General features: G+C 42.9%; 4 protein-coding genes across 5 annotated transcripts in view; 1 reads left to right on the forward strand and 3 right to left on the reverse strand.

Moving 5' to 3' along the window:
- The window catches only part of LOC126564500 (mannose-P-dolichol utilization defect 1 protein homolog), a 161,617-nt gene that overhangs the window by 925 nt on the left and 146,917 nt on the right, over positions 1-13,775 (reverse strand). The window lies entirely within an intron of this gene.
- LOC126565164 (39S ribosomal protein L28, mitochondrial) lies at positions 519-1,728 on the forward strand. The gene is made up of 3 exons (XM_050222312.1): positions 519-644; positions 807-948; positions 1,017-1,728. Exons 1-3 carry the CDS (start codon positions 624-626, stop codon positions 1,718-1,720), a joined length of 867 nt encoding a protein of 288 aa, XP_050078269.1. The 5' UTR covers positions 519-623; the 3' UTR covers positions 1,721-1,728.
- Positions 1,985-5,151, reverse strand: LOC126564480 (TBC1 domain family member 19). The gene is made up of 7 exons (XM_050221539.1): positions 5,107-5,151; positions 4,774-4,947; positions 4,263-4,684; positions 3,876-4,122; positions 3,667-3,804; positions 2,315-2,649; positions 1,985-2,241 (listed from the first exon to the last, which is right to left on the reverse strand). Exons 1-7 carry the CDS (start codon positions 5,149-5,151, stop codon positions 1,986-1,988), a joined length of 1,617 nt encoding a protein of 538 aa, XP_050077496.1. The 3' UTR covers position 1,985.
- LOC126565390 (uncharacterized) lies at positions 6,974-7,617 on the reverse strand. Its single transcript, XM_050222564.1, has one exon. It carries the CDS (start codon positions 7,613-7,615, stop codon positions 6,974-6,976), a length of 642 nt encoding a protein of 213 aa, XP_050078521.1. The 5' UTR covers positions 7,616-7,617.

Below are 13,775 nucleotides of genomic sequence, written 5' to 3' on the forward strand. Positions count from 1 at the left end.
TCGAATCCGCGTATACGCAAGAAAAACACTAAATTACCGACGGCAGTGCGTGAAGAAAAAACACGACAACACGGCAGCAATGACACGCCGCCACAGCTGTCAAATATTATGATGCGCAAACTTTTACACAGTGGAAGATGACATTTTTCATTTTATTCGGTAATTTTTTTTCGTGCAGACCCCGTGTCTGGAAATCTCAAACCATTGAAATCTCAAATCTGCGATTTCAGCTCTTTCTCCAGGGCAGGTAGATTGTGAAAGCTCCGGGTTCCAGAATACGATTTCAAAGCGGGAAAACATTTATTCACAAACATTGATGAAAACCTGAAATTCTCATTTTGAAATATCTCATGGCTCATGGCCTTCAAAGTTCTCATGTTTATTCAAAGCTTATTTAGATTTTATTAAACAATTTGTTTCATAAAATGAACAAAAATAATAATTTAATATTTTTTGTGGCATGATCCAAGCTCACTATGCTGCGCACGATGCGTCAAACGTCAAACAAGCTGTAAATGAAAAAAGAGAAAAAAAGCCCATCCTGCGCACATAATAACACAGCAAATCTGGTCACACTTTTTGTTGATATTTTGCGTAAAAACTTTATCGAAATTGATTATTGAATGGCTTCCGCGACACCACAGGTAAGTGAAGAATACCTTTTCAGTGTACATTTCGTACGGAAAACACCACCATCCCGCCTGCACGATACGAATTTCCACCGTCGTGGTGTGTTGTTGTGATGTTGTAACCAGCACCATATTTCATCATCCAATGTTTTCGTGTTTACGTCGAACTTTTAACAGGGAGCAAACCTGCTCTACGGGTTGAGAAAATCCACCCGCTTTACCAAAGGATTCGGTGCGCTGCTGCCCCAAGCGTACCGGAAGTTTTGGAATGAATGGAAACATCAACAGCCAGCGGCAGTGCATTATGTACCCAAGGATGGTTAGTAAAAGTGCGATAATGAACATGAGATGAAAGTTTTATCAATAACGAGCTTCCCTTTGGTTTAGGAATGTTCCAGCGGGAAGACATTACCGGGCTTGTAACACCGATCCAAAACGTTCCGCTTCCACTGATCGATCCACCGGAAGCGCACGATGGCATCTGGGGTGGTGAAGCGGTCATCAAGGGTTTCCAAAAGCGCAACCAGTACAAACGACGCGTGCCACACTACTGGGTGCCTGTGTTGCGCCGATCGGTCGTACATAGTCGTGTGTTGAACGAGTACATGGCCGTTACCGTAACTGATCGGACGTTGGCACAGATACACGATCACCATGGGTTCGATCACTATCTGCTCAAAACGCCAGCCTGTGACCTACGCTCCATGTTGGCAATTAAGTTGAAAAGGAAAATTCTTGAAGAACTAGCCGCCGGTTGTCCAAGGCTAGCAGCGGAACCGACCAAACAGCAAGACTATCTGAAAGAGTTTGCCTGCTACCTGGAGCAGTACACGCCGGAAGAGATCGAATGGTACGGGCTGACGTACCAGGAAGCAGTGACCAAAATACGAATCCAAACCGAAGACAAAGATGCTGAGCTGCCGCAGAAAATCCTTTTCCGTCAGAAACTGATCGAACAGCTACGGGAAGCTGGTATCCGGGAGGCAGGACAGGACGGGGAGAGTGGAGATGTGGAAGAACTGAAGGGAATCAAGGATTCCACCTCATCCTCGTGGCTGTCGAAGTTAAGCTTTAAGCCGAAAAATTGGTAAACTGTGCGCCAAAAGACTATCATGTCTTTCATAATGTGCGCGTGTGTATGTAAAGCAAGGATTCTGATCAACGGACTACCCGCGAATCCTCTAGTTCCACTGCCTGCACCGTCAGTCAGGAAGTAAAAACAGAATAAAACCAACAAAAACGCCTGTTAAAATAGTGTTAACAAACAAACATCGCTCTCATCTATTTTCATCCCGGCAGTAGTGGCGCTTGGTTCGTAGTAAATGCTTATTTCGGGCGCGGCATTTTGAGCAGTGTCTAATCCCGTGACAGTGTCAGTTGAATGAGTGGCAGTACTTTAACGGAGGACAGATCAGACAGAATCGCTTCAATATTTTCCACCGACGTTACTTGCATCAAGCTTTCTCGCCGAAAGCTCAGTATAATGATGGCAAGCAGGGACAGGATTTCGAGACTATCATAGCCCAAAATCAGATCCCACAGTATGAGCAGCTGTTCCGGAGGTAGATGGCCGCTGAATGCGCGCATCAACCACTTGAACACAACTCGAATCCTGCAGAGAAAAAAGAGAAAGCATCAATGATCAAGAACGCACCAGAACACTCAGTTTGAAATTGGTTACTTACGGTTGAATCTGAAGCTCTCGGAAGTGTGACCATAGCTGTGGTTCGTGCGTTTGCAACAGCTTCTCGAACAGAAGACACAAGCTTACGATACCCTGTGGATGGGTATTGATCGTCGTCAGCCGATGGCAGTAGCGAATATAGAACGCCCGGAAGGTGTAGTACAAGGAAACGGGATTATCGTAAAGGTAGCAGAACGGGGCCGCCAACATACAGATTCCGTGGAACGGGACAAACCCACACGGAGGCCCTTCGTACTGTTTCGCTTTCGCAGAGTTGGTAAATTCCACCTGGATGAGTTGGCTGATTTCGGTATCTCTGCTGAAGCAGAGCATAATCTGGAATCGAATATAATCTATGCCTCAATATGACAATCTAAATTCTAAGTAATGAATGGATCTGCTAAGTCATGGCGGTCATCTTAGTCGCTAAAGAGACTTAAAAATACTACGTAGTAGGATTGTCAGTCCTCACTACGAAAGGGAGGTTGGAATTGGCATTGCTCCCCACCTGTATCTTCCGATATTCGTGGGTCAAAGGAGGAGTTTTAATTCCACATACTGGAATACGTCGCTAAGATGTGATGTCTGTCCAATGTTATATGTAATTTCTGTGAATGAACTCTCTGTAGTTGCGAGCTCAATGATCATTAATATGGCCGCAATGTACGTAGAATTACGACAAATTATAATTATGCACGGACATAGAGGCCTTAAAGAATTTTTAAGAGATTCTCCAGACAAGAACCGGGTTATTGGATTGGCAGATGACGGCACCCAACATTGAGGGTTTCGAAGGACTCCTGCAGTAATAAAATACTCTTAGACTTGGACAAGATTTTCCTAGATAGACTAGAAATTAAAAGTAAAGAGAAGAAATTGATGGCCAATGCCTCTGTTACTTCTTGTGGTAAAAAATCAGTAGAAGAATGCTGCATGAAAAAATATTGAGAATGACACCGGACGGCCCAGTCTGTGAAGTCTTTTTTTCCGTGGTCACGTCACGTGGTTATCTCAAACTTAAATGAAAAGATAGTAATAATGATGATCCACCATAAAGCCCTTGCTCAAAGGCTAAAAATCAAAGAATGATCCTTTTTCGTCTCCAGCAGCCAATCCAACACAAGGCAAAGATTAGTCCAAAGAAATATGACTACGAAATCTTGAGCTGAGTTTTCTGCAGGAGTTCCCATTCCGAACTTTCGTGCAGTTCCTTGTTACGTCGTCAGATCTTTTTGGATCAGACGGATCTGCTGGAGTGCGGGACCAACAGTAGTAGAGAAAGCAAAGGCGAAACTTTCCCGAACCCGAAAAAAATCTCCCGAAAGACTTACAGAGAGGAACAGGACAACTCACCTGATAAAGTACATCCTCAAACACGAAGTAACGATCGTCGTTCGTTGCAGTCAGCTGTACATCTTTGAAAACCAGCTTGTCCACTATGGACTCATTGGTCAGTACTGACTGTCGCAGAGCTTCCCAATGTTCCACGTGCTGAAAAAATCCAACAAACATAATGGCTTGTAAAATCCCTACTCCAGTAAAACATAAAGCACACAGCGTACATGTTGCTCCACCTGACTCCCAAGTACGTAGGACCAAAGTGCTCCCCGCAGCGGAGGCGGTGTGACACCTTTCTTAAGCGCCTGCTGACACAGCGGTGCATGCCGTGTCTTAAGAACTTTCTGACACGTTACCGACCAATCACCAAAGTTGTTATCATTCCTAAGCACCTCCGAAAAGTGTGTTCTCAGCTGGCACAGATTCTTCACCGTAAGGGAAATGTGTGAAAATTCCCATTTTGGTAGAAAGCTTCACAAACCCCATGGAGAGTTGAAAAAAGAAAAAAATACAAAAAAAAGAAGTTAGAACTGCTTTTTTTAGAGAAAGGAGAGCGAATAGGACGAAGGCGGTAAAAGGGGTTGTGTGTGTGTGTGTTTATGTGTGGTTACTCTGTCTCATCCTGCTTCATCGGTCCCTTGAGCGATAGCAGCACGTCGAGCAGATCTTTGGGAGCGTACACCGGTCGATAGTTGCTGAGATCGATCTGATAGGTGCTGAGCTCGTCCCACTTCGAGAGGATCTCCTCCCGGTCGGATGCGGTGCGCATCTGACCGTGCAGTTGCGCTTTCGATTCCGAGCACATCGAGTTCAACGACTTGCGTACCCGTCGTTCCCATTGGATACCTGCTCGGCGTAGATAGTTCAACGGATCGCTGCTGGCGGGCGTTGGACGAGTGTCACTTTTTACGGTGTTCCGTATCAGATGGTAGATCACGTTCCGGATCTCAATCTCCAGCCCGTTCGCTTTGATGGCACTTTCGAGCGTTTGCTTCATGTCGTCCTTGTCCACCTCGGGGGAGCAGGAAAGTTTCTGTTGCGTTTGGTTGGGAAGCCAAAATGCAAACTTAATCAATAAGAAATGCCTGTTGTTTGGAGTTCCTGTTTAAGAGTCCTACTTACTTGCACCATCTTGTAGAGATTACCGTAAAGCTTCATCGTCTTCACGTCCTCCGCTAGCCGAAGGGCGGTATGATGGATGCTCGTGTCCTTCAGCTCCTCCATGAAGCTTCGGTCACGCACAGCCAGCGGATATATCGCACCAGGTTCAGCCGGATCAGCCAACTCTGTCGACGACTAAGGAGAAACTGTTGCAATTTCCAAAACACGTCACACCACTAGCCAGTACCAGCTATTGATGCTACTCTACTACGGCAGCACATCCTTTCCGAATATCCTCTTTCTCTTTTATTTTATTTATTAGGTACCCTCCTCGTCCTCCTCCATCACACTTACCGTTGTGTCTTCTGTTTCCTTTGAATTGGTTGCCCTCACCAGCATCGTTCCCACTGCTACCGATGCCTCCTGCACAAGTACTCTCCCCTGTGTCCTCCGGAAAAAGTTCGCGCTTTTGGTAAATCAATTTTACGACAACCCGTCAAAAAACTTCAACAAACACGAGGTATAAACATTTATTTCCCCGACGAGGAGGGTCCACCGCGAATTTCAACAAAAACAGACCACAGAATTATGAACTCGGACTCCACTCACTCACTCACTGTGTGTTTTTCCATTCAGTCTGCTTGGATATCGGTACACGGGGTCGTGGTGCCATTGATTGGTAACCAAATAACCCCGAATCGTTGTCCATGGCAACCGCCGTCGATGGTGACCTGTTTTACAGTTTTCGCGCAATTCGAAGGGTTCGGATGGTGTTGAGAAGAACAGGTGGCGAAGCACTTTCTTTATGGAGCGTTACTAGTTGTGTTTTGAGAGAATTAATAATATATTAGAGTTCTTAAGGGAGATGGAAAAAATCTTATCAGTAACACATCTATTTTTAAAAAATCAAGAATTATCCGGAACAGTGGCAGATCATATCCATATCAAATGTGCTGACCGGAGGGGTCCCTTTTCCTTTTGAGGAGCCCCTTAACATATACGAGCCCCTTATCCCCGTGTGCAGTGCCCCCAATACGAGACTCTTACTACGAAACTACTACTGCAAAGCTACTACCACGGAGCCCCTTTTACTAGACCCCTTGCACCAAGCAGGTGTAGGGGCACCCTAGATGACTGCCTACTCCGTCCACCGTTAAATCCGCTACTGATCCGTAGAACATCAACATGGTGCACAATCGTGTCTACTCATGGTGCAATGTATGATGCTTTCCTCTCAAGTATTTTCTATCAGACAGCTCTTCCTCCTCCTCACTATCTTCCTCCTTTATCTCCGTCACCACGTACGACCCAAAGCGCACCGTAAAGAAGTAGATAAACTCCACCAAACTTAAAATACTCGCCCCGGTAAACAATCCCAAAATTCCACCAATCGATACCACCACGTCAATGTCCTCACGCACAATCTGTCGTCTGTAGCGTTGCGATGGCAGTCCCATGATTTTGATCAATACCGATCGCCCTGTTCGACGCTCCATCTCCGATTCGCGTCCAATGATGCGTATCTCGTGCTCCGTACAGGATGGGAAACAGTCGCAAACGAGCCCATTGGTACGCCACGGTTGCATGATGGTCGTCTGTGGAAACATCAGATCGCGCTGATCAAGACAGTTAAGCCCATCGTACCCGCAAACCGGACTCTTGTCGTTCTCTGCAAATAGGGAAGGCGCTTAATGGGTGATCCAATGAATTTTCCCCGCGTGTGTCCCCATTACTTCCAAGCAGTAAATTGTGGTGGCAACAGTTGCAACTCTTGATCTGGGCCGTCTTCAAACACTCCGTCACGCACACACTGTAACTATACTTATTGTACCGGGTATCGGTGTCTTCGTCCGGAAACACACAACGGCGAACATCTTTGCCAACTGTTCGGACGAGAGGATCATTCGCAATGTTTTGGACGGTGATGAAGATCTTGCCCGCGTATCCTTCTGGCATCTGGTTGAACTGGAGCGTCGTTAGTAACATGTGTGGAATATCCTCTTGGTTTTGGACGTATGCCTGAAGCAAAGAGAGCACTTGCATGTCGTTGAACCTCTTACACCATTCCAACTCACCGTTGTTGCTCGGCTAAAGTTCAGAAGTAGCTCCCCTTTGGGTGATCCCATGCTCATATCCATACGCAACCACTGTGGGCCATATCTGGCAAAAATAGAAAACAAGAACTCATGCTCTCCAGAGTATCTGCAATTTCTAACCTCACTTACTTGCTAACGGTCTGTATCGAGTTCAACAGGAAGCAAGCCCCCATCGTCGTCTGTATTGGACGAAAGTATCGACAGCAGTCAAACACTTTCCCATTCCACCTACACTCGTCAAATAGCTGCGAACAATTCGCACGGACCGCAATCGAAAATAGCGGATATCCATCGACCGGACATTTAATACAATCGTCACAATCCTTGTACATCGCACAGTATGACTTGATCGAACCATAGTTGTACAGATTGTGATAGATGAGTCGCAGCATAAACTCCTCCACATCGTAATTGTACTCCATCTCTTCGCTCGTCCGAAATCCCTCGATCACGTGCTGCAACGCATCGTACTGTTGCTTCGTATATCCCATCTCGCACACACCCACCGACGGAAAGCTTGTGATGTCCTTTCGAGGATCCAGATTCTCCACCACAATACTAACCGCATCCTTGCGGAACAGTTCCATGTACGTTTTGATCAGCATGTAAGAACCGGTCCACGCGAATAGTACACATGCCATCCAAAATAGTCTTTCCGTCCAGTGGTATTTCCGGTTGGAGATGTACCCAACACCGGCCAGGGAGCAGTTGGAACAGTAATCAACCAGTATGCGATAAAGCACACGGAACGGTCTTGCTACAGCCATCGCTAACTGCTATCTGGCTTTGTCTGGAAGAATCACGCATCATTTTCAAAATGCCGCATGATGTCTCACATAAATTATTCAAGCACCCTTTACTTGCAGCATGGAACCTCCATTAGCACGTGATTCTGCAGATGTAAATTCGTTAATAAATATTGTATTAAAACAGGTTCGGTATCATTCACACAGCGCTCTTTGCATTCCAAGACTTCATTTCTCGTTGGGTTTCCGCGCTTTTTTATTGAATCCATTAGATAGGTAACTTGTTATAATCGGTAAATATGGTTCTATTCTGTAACACTTTGACTGTGTGTTTCCTTTTCGTTTCCTATTTTCTCTTTTTCGGTGTGCTGCTGCGTGTATTGGTTGTGGTGAGTTTCGGTAGTTTTGAAGGTTTTACATTCGGTGTACTTAGGATAAAAGGGAGGGATAATGTTTTTCTTAATGTGCGCTGCTTGTGAAAGTACGGGGTGATTTGAATTGAATCAATCGAAATGATGTGCCTGATGATACAGTTTTGCTTCTTTCTCGCCTATGAACACATAGTTTGATTTGCCATTTTTCATCTCTTATTAATCACATGTGTTTGTTTTGTTTTCTTCGCTTCTTTTCTTATACATACATTGCGTTAAATATACCGTTCACCATTTTTCGAACGAACGATCGTGTCACGTGTTCCTGACAGTTTAGTGATACACGCTATTTAAGCCCAATTACTCTTCAAGCCGTTCCGAGTTCGTGACCTACCTTTCCCGCTACAACGTGCATTTAATCTCATTACTCAAGTTGCTTCAGTTAAAGCAAGATTGTGAAGAGACATATGGATATATGTGCCACAGGTAAGGTCCCTGTGGCAATTCCTGCAGTGAACTTTCATGATGTCATAAAGTATTTGGGTTTTGATAGTAAATTCTGTAGAGTTTTTGAATCCTATGGATCACCACCAAATCCCACCGGGACCGCTCCTCCGTAGTGAGGACTGACTATTCAACTACGTGGTATCAGGCGTGACCTAGTGGGTCGTTAAGCCAAGAAGAAACTCACTTTCTACTATCTAATTGGGTTAATAGTAAAGATTCGATCTTACGCATGAAAGAACCTCTGATGTTAAGTCCATGAATAGCGAACTACAGCATGCTTACAAGTCAAGGAAGGTACAAATAGCCGACCATGATCATCAGAGTTTTAAGAACCATATATAAGAAAAAGATTACTTCTTCCTAGTATCAATGGCTGATAAGACCTTGGAGTTGTCCAAACTACAATAATTACGAGTAGGCAAGAATTGTCTCTTCTTCATGCAGGATCCCGATGATTTTTACTGGTTCAGTGTGACCCAACTGTGTTCCTGCCTTTTGGATTATTTGAGCAGCCTGCCAGCAAAAACCGTCTAAACCACTGCCGAAAAGAAGGTTTTATGACTGCTGCCTTTAAAATTGTTCGAAAACCTTTTTTTTTCCTTGTTTGCTTCGTTCGGTCACGACATGACATAACCTAACAAAAGTTCCAAAATTCTTCAGAAGGAGTTCCTAGCAATCTTTGAAATTTTCGTCAGTTTCGGATTCGGAGAGTTCATGTCTCAAAGGCGAGTTCTAGGAACTGTAAATGTTTTGTGTAATCCTCGTTTCGTTCACATAGTGGTCTTGAATATCTGCGCACGCCTTTATCCCATATTTCCAAGCACGGGTACGGTTTCTCGATCACCTACAACCTATAACGAACAATATGAAAATCAGTTACACTTTATTTGGTGATGGAAAAGGGCGCACCCGCACCCTCCTAGCTAATAGCCATCCACCCTTATTATTCTTCATACGTCTATCTCGCATGTACGCCTCCTGATGCATGTATAATATATTTGGTTCATTCCTATTCTAGTGCCGCTAGTCTGGGTTGTATAATTCGTTCCGAATTTGGGTAATATACATATACATAATGTATACTTTCTCCTCAAAATATATCCACACATTCCATCCGTTCCGTTTTTTTCTCTCTTGTTGTACAACGAACTAGCTACTAGGGTGGAGGACAATTGGGGTAAGGGGTTTTCCACGTGTATCACGAGAGAGAAAGAGAGAGAGAGTGAAAAAGACAGAAAATAAAGCAAAACAACCTTCATTCATGTATGCACAGTTGCATCCATTTACTATCACTTACACACTAATACACTGTTTTATGTTGCATTGTTTCTTTAGCTGTACGAACATTTTAACATGCGAACCGAGAGCAATATTAACCATTAACCCCGCGCACCAAATCATTAAGTATTGCGAAATCCCTATCCTAAATACATGTTGCTTTATGTTGACTGCCGTGATCTCTCCCGATCTTATAGTGCCGGGGGTGGAATGGTTAAATTACGTGCTTCGGGCAAACGCTTTTAGCCTTTTAGGTTTATGGGTGAGACACATATCCGCAGACAGCCAGAAAACGAACGGGCAGGTAAAATTAATATCACACAGAATTCTGTTGGCTTGACGAATGCGTTATTGCTAATGTTTAAAAAATTAAAACAAGAATGTAACGAACATGCAGTAGTGCACTCTATTCACAACGTGTTTCTGGAAGGAATGGGTTATTTTTTTCAGTAAGTAAGAGCAACACACATCTCACTTTTGATCGCGCCCGCGTCGCGATTCATACGGATCTTGACCGATATAAGCATTGAAGGCTTCCATCGTATAGCGCTCAGCATTTTGGTTATTGCTAGCTGATTTGCCACCAATGGCTGAAAATAGTTGCAAAGAACTTTGAATTTGTTGCTAAATATGGCTACAATAATTATTTGGCTTTTTTTAGGAATTTTTCTTTTTGAGTAACAAATTATTCCGAATAAAATCGCATTTTTGCTAACCGAAACATTTTTTCAAGGCATAAAACAACTATATGTAATCATAAATCATTGATCGCTTGTGTTTGTGTGCGTGTGTGTGTGTGGTGAGGACTTAATTCATCCATCGATTGAGACTGTTTACTCATACATGCTACTAATGTAACGGTGGGCGTAAAGTATGATGGCGGACTAGCTGGCATTCCCCTCTCGTTTTCAATGCGACCGACATAACATTTTTATATCCCCTTTTTTCAAAAATTACCGTTAAGGAAAAAACTTTAAAATATTTTTAACAAACACTTTGTAAGACAATTCCTAGCTAAGCACAGAACACCTAACACGTGGTCCGATTCTTGTGTCTCTGTGTTGCTCAATCCCCACAATCATCATCATTTACCGTCCACCGTCACCTCTCCTTTCTCGATCCACCGGTAATACCCGGCTTAGAATGGATTTTCACCGCAGCACTGTATACAGTCCATGCAGTTGTGCTATCTTTTGCCATCCTGCTGGCCCAGCTGCACGTCACTGAGCGAAGTTAGCTGATCCTGTAGCGATTTGATCGTCGCCATAAGGGTACGCTTCTCGTCGAGCAGGGTGGTGATATCGTCCTGGGCAGCTTTCAGATAGTTTCTCAACACCTCATTCTCCTGTCGCACTTTCATCCTTTAAAAATTGAAGAAGAAATTAGATTAAGTTTTTTAATCTTTTCTATGAATAATAATATCTCACCTATTGCTTTCCGATGTCTTCTCATTGTCAGTCAGCTGTTTCTTGAGACTGTCATTGTCTAGCTTTAGCTGCTGAAGCACTAAATGCAGTGATTTAACCTCCCGATCACGCTCCCGCTTAACTTCAGTATCCGATCGATTCAGCTTCCGTTTCCCAGCATCCAATGTGTCGTCCGCCTTACTACCGAACGTGGGCTGCACGTAGAATACACCTGCCTCGTCGCGTGTCAACAAAACCCGTCCGATGGCTAGATTTACCGGCAACGATCCGGGCGACGTAATGTTTACCGGTGGACGATCCTCGATTAGATTGATCTTCACATTCTCTACCGTAACTTCCATCGGGATCGGAGTCGGTATCACCTCATCCTCAGCCAGATCACCCAACCCTACGACCGTACTCATGGACAGCTGTAGATCGATGTCCTTTACCTCAACATTTAGCTTTCGCTTGAACCAGCTAGCGTTACAGAGGGTTGAAAGAGAAACGTTGTACAAAATCCTCCCCCCAAAAAAAAAAAAGTACATGAACCATTTTATTACCTCAGGATTGTCTTCTTGTCAGTGATTTTACACGAATCAGCCGGCAGGGTGAGCTCTTCCTCTAATCTAATCGCAACACATGGCGGTGCTTCCGGATTATGCGGTGCAATGTTCCATGCTCTACATCTAGTTCCGAACTTGGTCTGTGGTGGTGGTGTTGTTCGTGATGAGAATGGCGATTCGAATTTACACCGTTTCGTAGATTACCAACAACAACAAACCGATCATATCATCCCAATGTACAGTAAAACATAACGAGTAACGCATAACACGCCATAACACGATTTTATCACGTTTTCCGACCAGAATCATTTCACCGTAAACCACATTCGCACATCGTAAAAGAGCGTTTTCGTTACATTTGAGCAAAGTTAAAGATGGTAAAAAGGGGAAAAGAAAAAAAGAAAGAAAGGAAAAATAAAGGATTAAACTTTATGCATAACATTCGGTTGGTCTTTTTTATGCTTCTTGCTTGTATTAAATAAAATGTTTTGCAAGTGTAAGTAAGAAAGAATTTTTAGTTAAAAAAGGAATAGAGAGAGATTTTTTATTCTTCAAAAAGCTTCAAAATTATAAGCAACCCAAAACATAGAGAAAAATACAAAAGAAAAACTAAAACGTGAAGAGAAAGAGCGCAATAGAAAACAGCAAGAGTTAGATAAGATAAATCAGACAAGATTAAGGCATAAAAAAGAACAGAAAAACATTGTAGATGAAAGAGAGATTAACAAACAAGTAAAAAGTGAAGGACAACAATTCTATTCTAGCAAACTTTGGCTGCAAATACTGTACACAAATTTTGCGGTGTGAGATAGAATATGATTGAGGTGCGGGTTATCGAGTAGACACGGCGTGGGGTATGTGGGAAGACAATAATCGATTGAAGGTAAATTATGAATATAAGGAAAATTTAGTTAAGGAAAAGTACATGCATCTGCGCTATCCTGTAATAAGATGATATCTTAGAATAAAATGTTGATACATCAGATGTTGAAAGTCCTAAAGATTCCTTACGGTTTACCAATAATATGATAGGACATATCCATCCCGTAGCTTATACGATATGAGATTTGAAATACATAAGAACCAACATTGCAACATTGTCCATGTGAAACAAGCATTTGCCGCTTGATGGTTAACCAAAATAGATAGCAAAGTATATGATTAAAGTGCAAAACATTGCAGCCGCAGGATTCAATATGCAAAACATTTGCCGACTTGAACACACATTTCATCAGTTTAGCTACGCTGTTTCAATCGATAACACAAATCGCCATTGGTTTAGAAAGCCGTCAGATTCGGCACTTTTTCCATACCTTGATTCTGGTGTTCAGGTGATCAGGTGTGCCTTTTGGCATAAACGATACAATTCGCAAGATGCTCGTATTGTTAATCACTTAGTACAAAAAAAAAACTAATAATCCAAGAACTCACCTTTGCGTAATAAACATAGCCATCGTGAAGGTATGGAAAATAATGTTATACAATTGTGTTATCAATTGAAACAGCGTCGCTAAAATGATCGCTAAATGTGTTCAAGACATTGTTGTGTATCTCGAATTTCGCTTTGTTAGTACTATTCTAATGCCTGTTCTATGGGCCGTTAAACCCAGTAAATCTGACGATATCGAAAGTGGATAGAATTGCTATAATCATTTGCTTCGTTTACAACTCCTGCACTGTTTTGTACCTCCAATCGCTCGTCGTTTTAGATATGTAAACGCTTGATTTTGACCTAGTACACTAAAATTTTTTTGATAAATACAAAACTGTGTCGATATTGGAGTTGTGAAGAAAGTATCGAAAGCTATCTATTGAGAGCTATATTGAATCCTGATCAATATATAGACGTGTTACTATCTAAACCCTTTTCAATCCCTGTAGAAGCTGTTTTGTGCACAGGCTGGAACCCTAGAATTAATGTAATAGTAGTAATAAGATTATAATGCAATGAAAATGCTTTCAACGTGTATATTAGAGTTCAAGCAATAAATTGTAGTTGATTTTTCGAGCATGTCTCTATTAATTTAATCTACAACTAAGCCAAGCTTTCCTG

Source organism: Anopheles maculipalpis, chromosome 3RL (assembly GCF_943734695.1).
Source record: "Anopheles maculipalpis chromosome 3RL, idAnoMacuDA_375_x, whole genome shotgun sequence".
NCBI classification, from domain to species: Eukaryota; Metazoa; Arthropoda; class Insecta; order Diptera; family Culicidae; genus Anopheles; species Anopheles maculipalpis.

Excerpts from the sequence above, each read along its gene's own strand:
- LOC126565390 (XM_050222564.1), bottom strand. The coding sequence starts at position 7,615 with ATGGCTGTAGCAAGACCGTTCCGTGTGCTTTATCGCATACTGGTTGAT.
- LOC126564480 (XM_050221539.1), bottom strand. The coding sequence starts at position 5,151 with ATGCTGGTGAGGGCAACCAATTCAAAGGAAACAGAAGACACAACG. Across the intron at positions 4,948-5,106 it reads AGGAAACAGAAGACACAACG|TCGTCGACAGAGTTGGCTGA; the intron begins GTAAGTGTGATG and ends GTTTCTCCTTAG. Across the intron at positions 4,123-4,262 it reads ATGAAGCAGGATGAGACAGA|CTTTCTACCAAAATGGGAAT; the intron begins GTAACCACACAT and ends GGGTTTGTGAAG.
- LOC126565164 (XM_050222312.1), top strand. The coding sequence starts at position 624 with ATGGCTTCCGCGACACCACAG. Across the intron at positions 645-806 it reads TGGCTTCCGCGACACCACAG|GGAGCAAACCTGCTCTACGG; the intron begins GTAAGTGAAGAA and ends AACTTTTAACAG. Across the intron at positions 949-1,016 it reads GCATTATGTACCCAAGGATG|GAATGTTCCAGCGGGAAGAC; the intron begins GTTAGTAAAAGT and ends CCTTTGGTTTAG.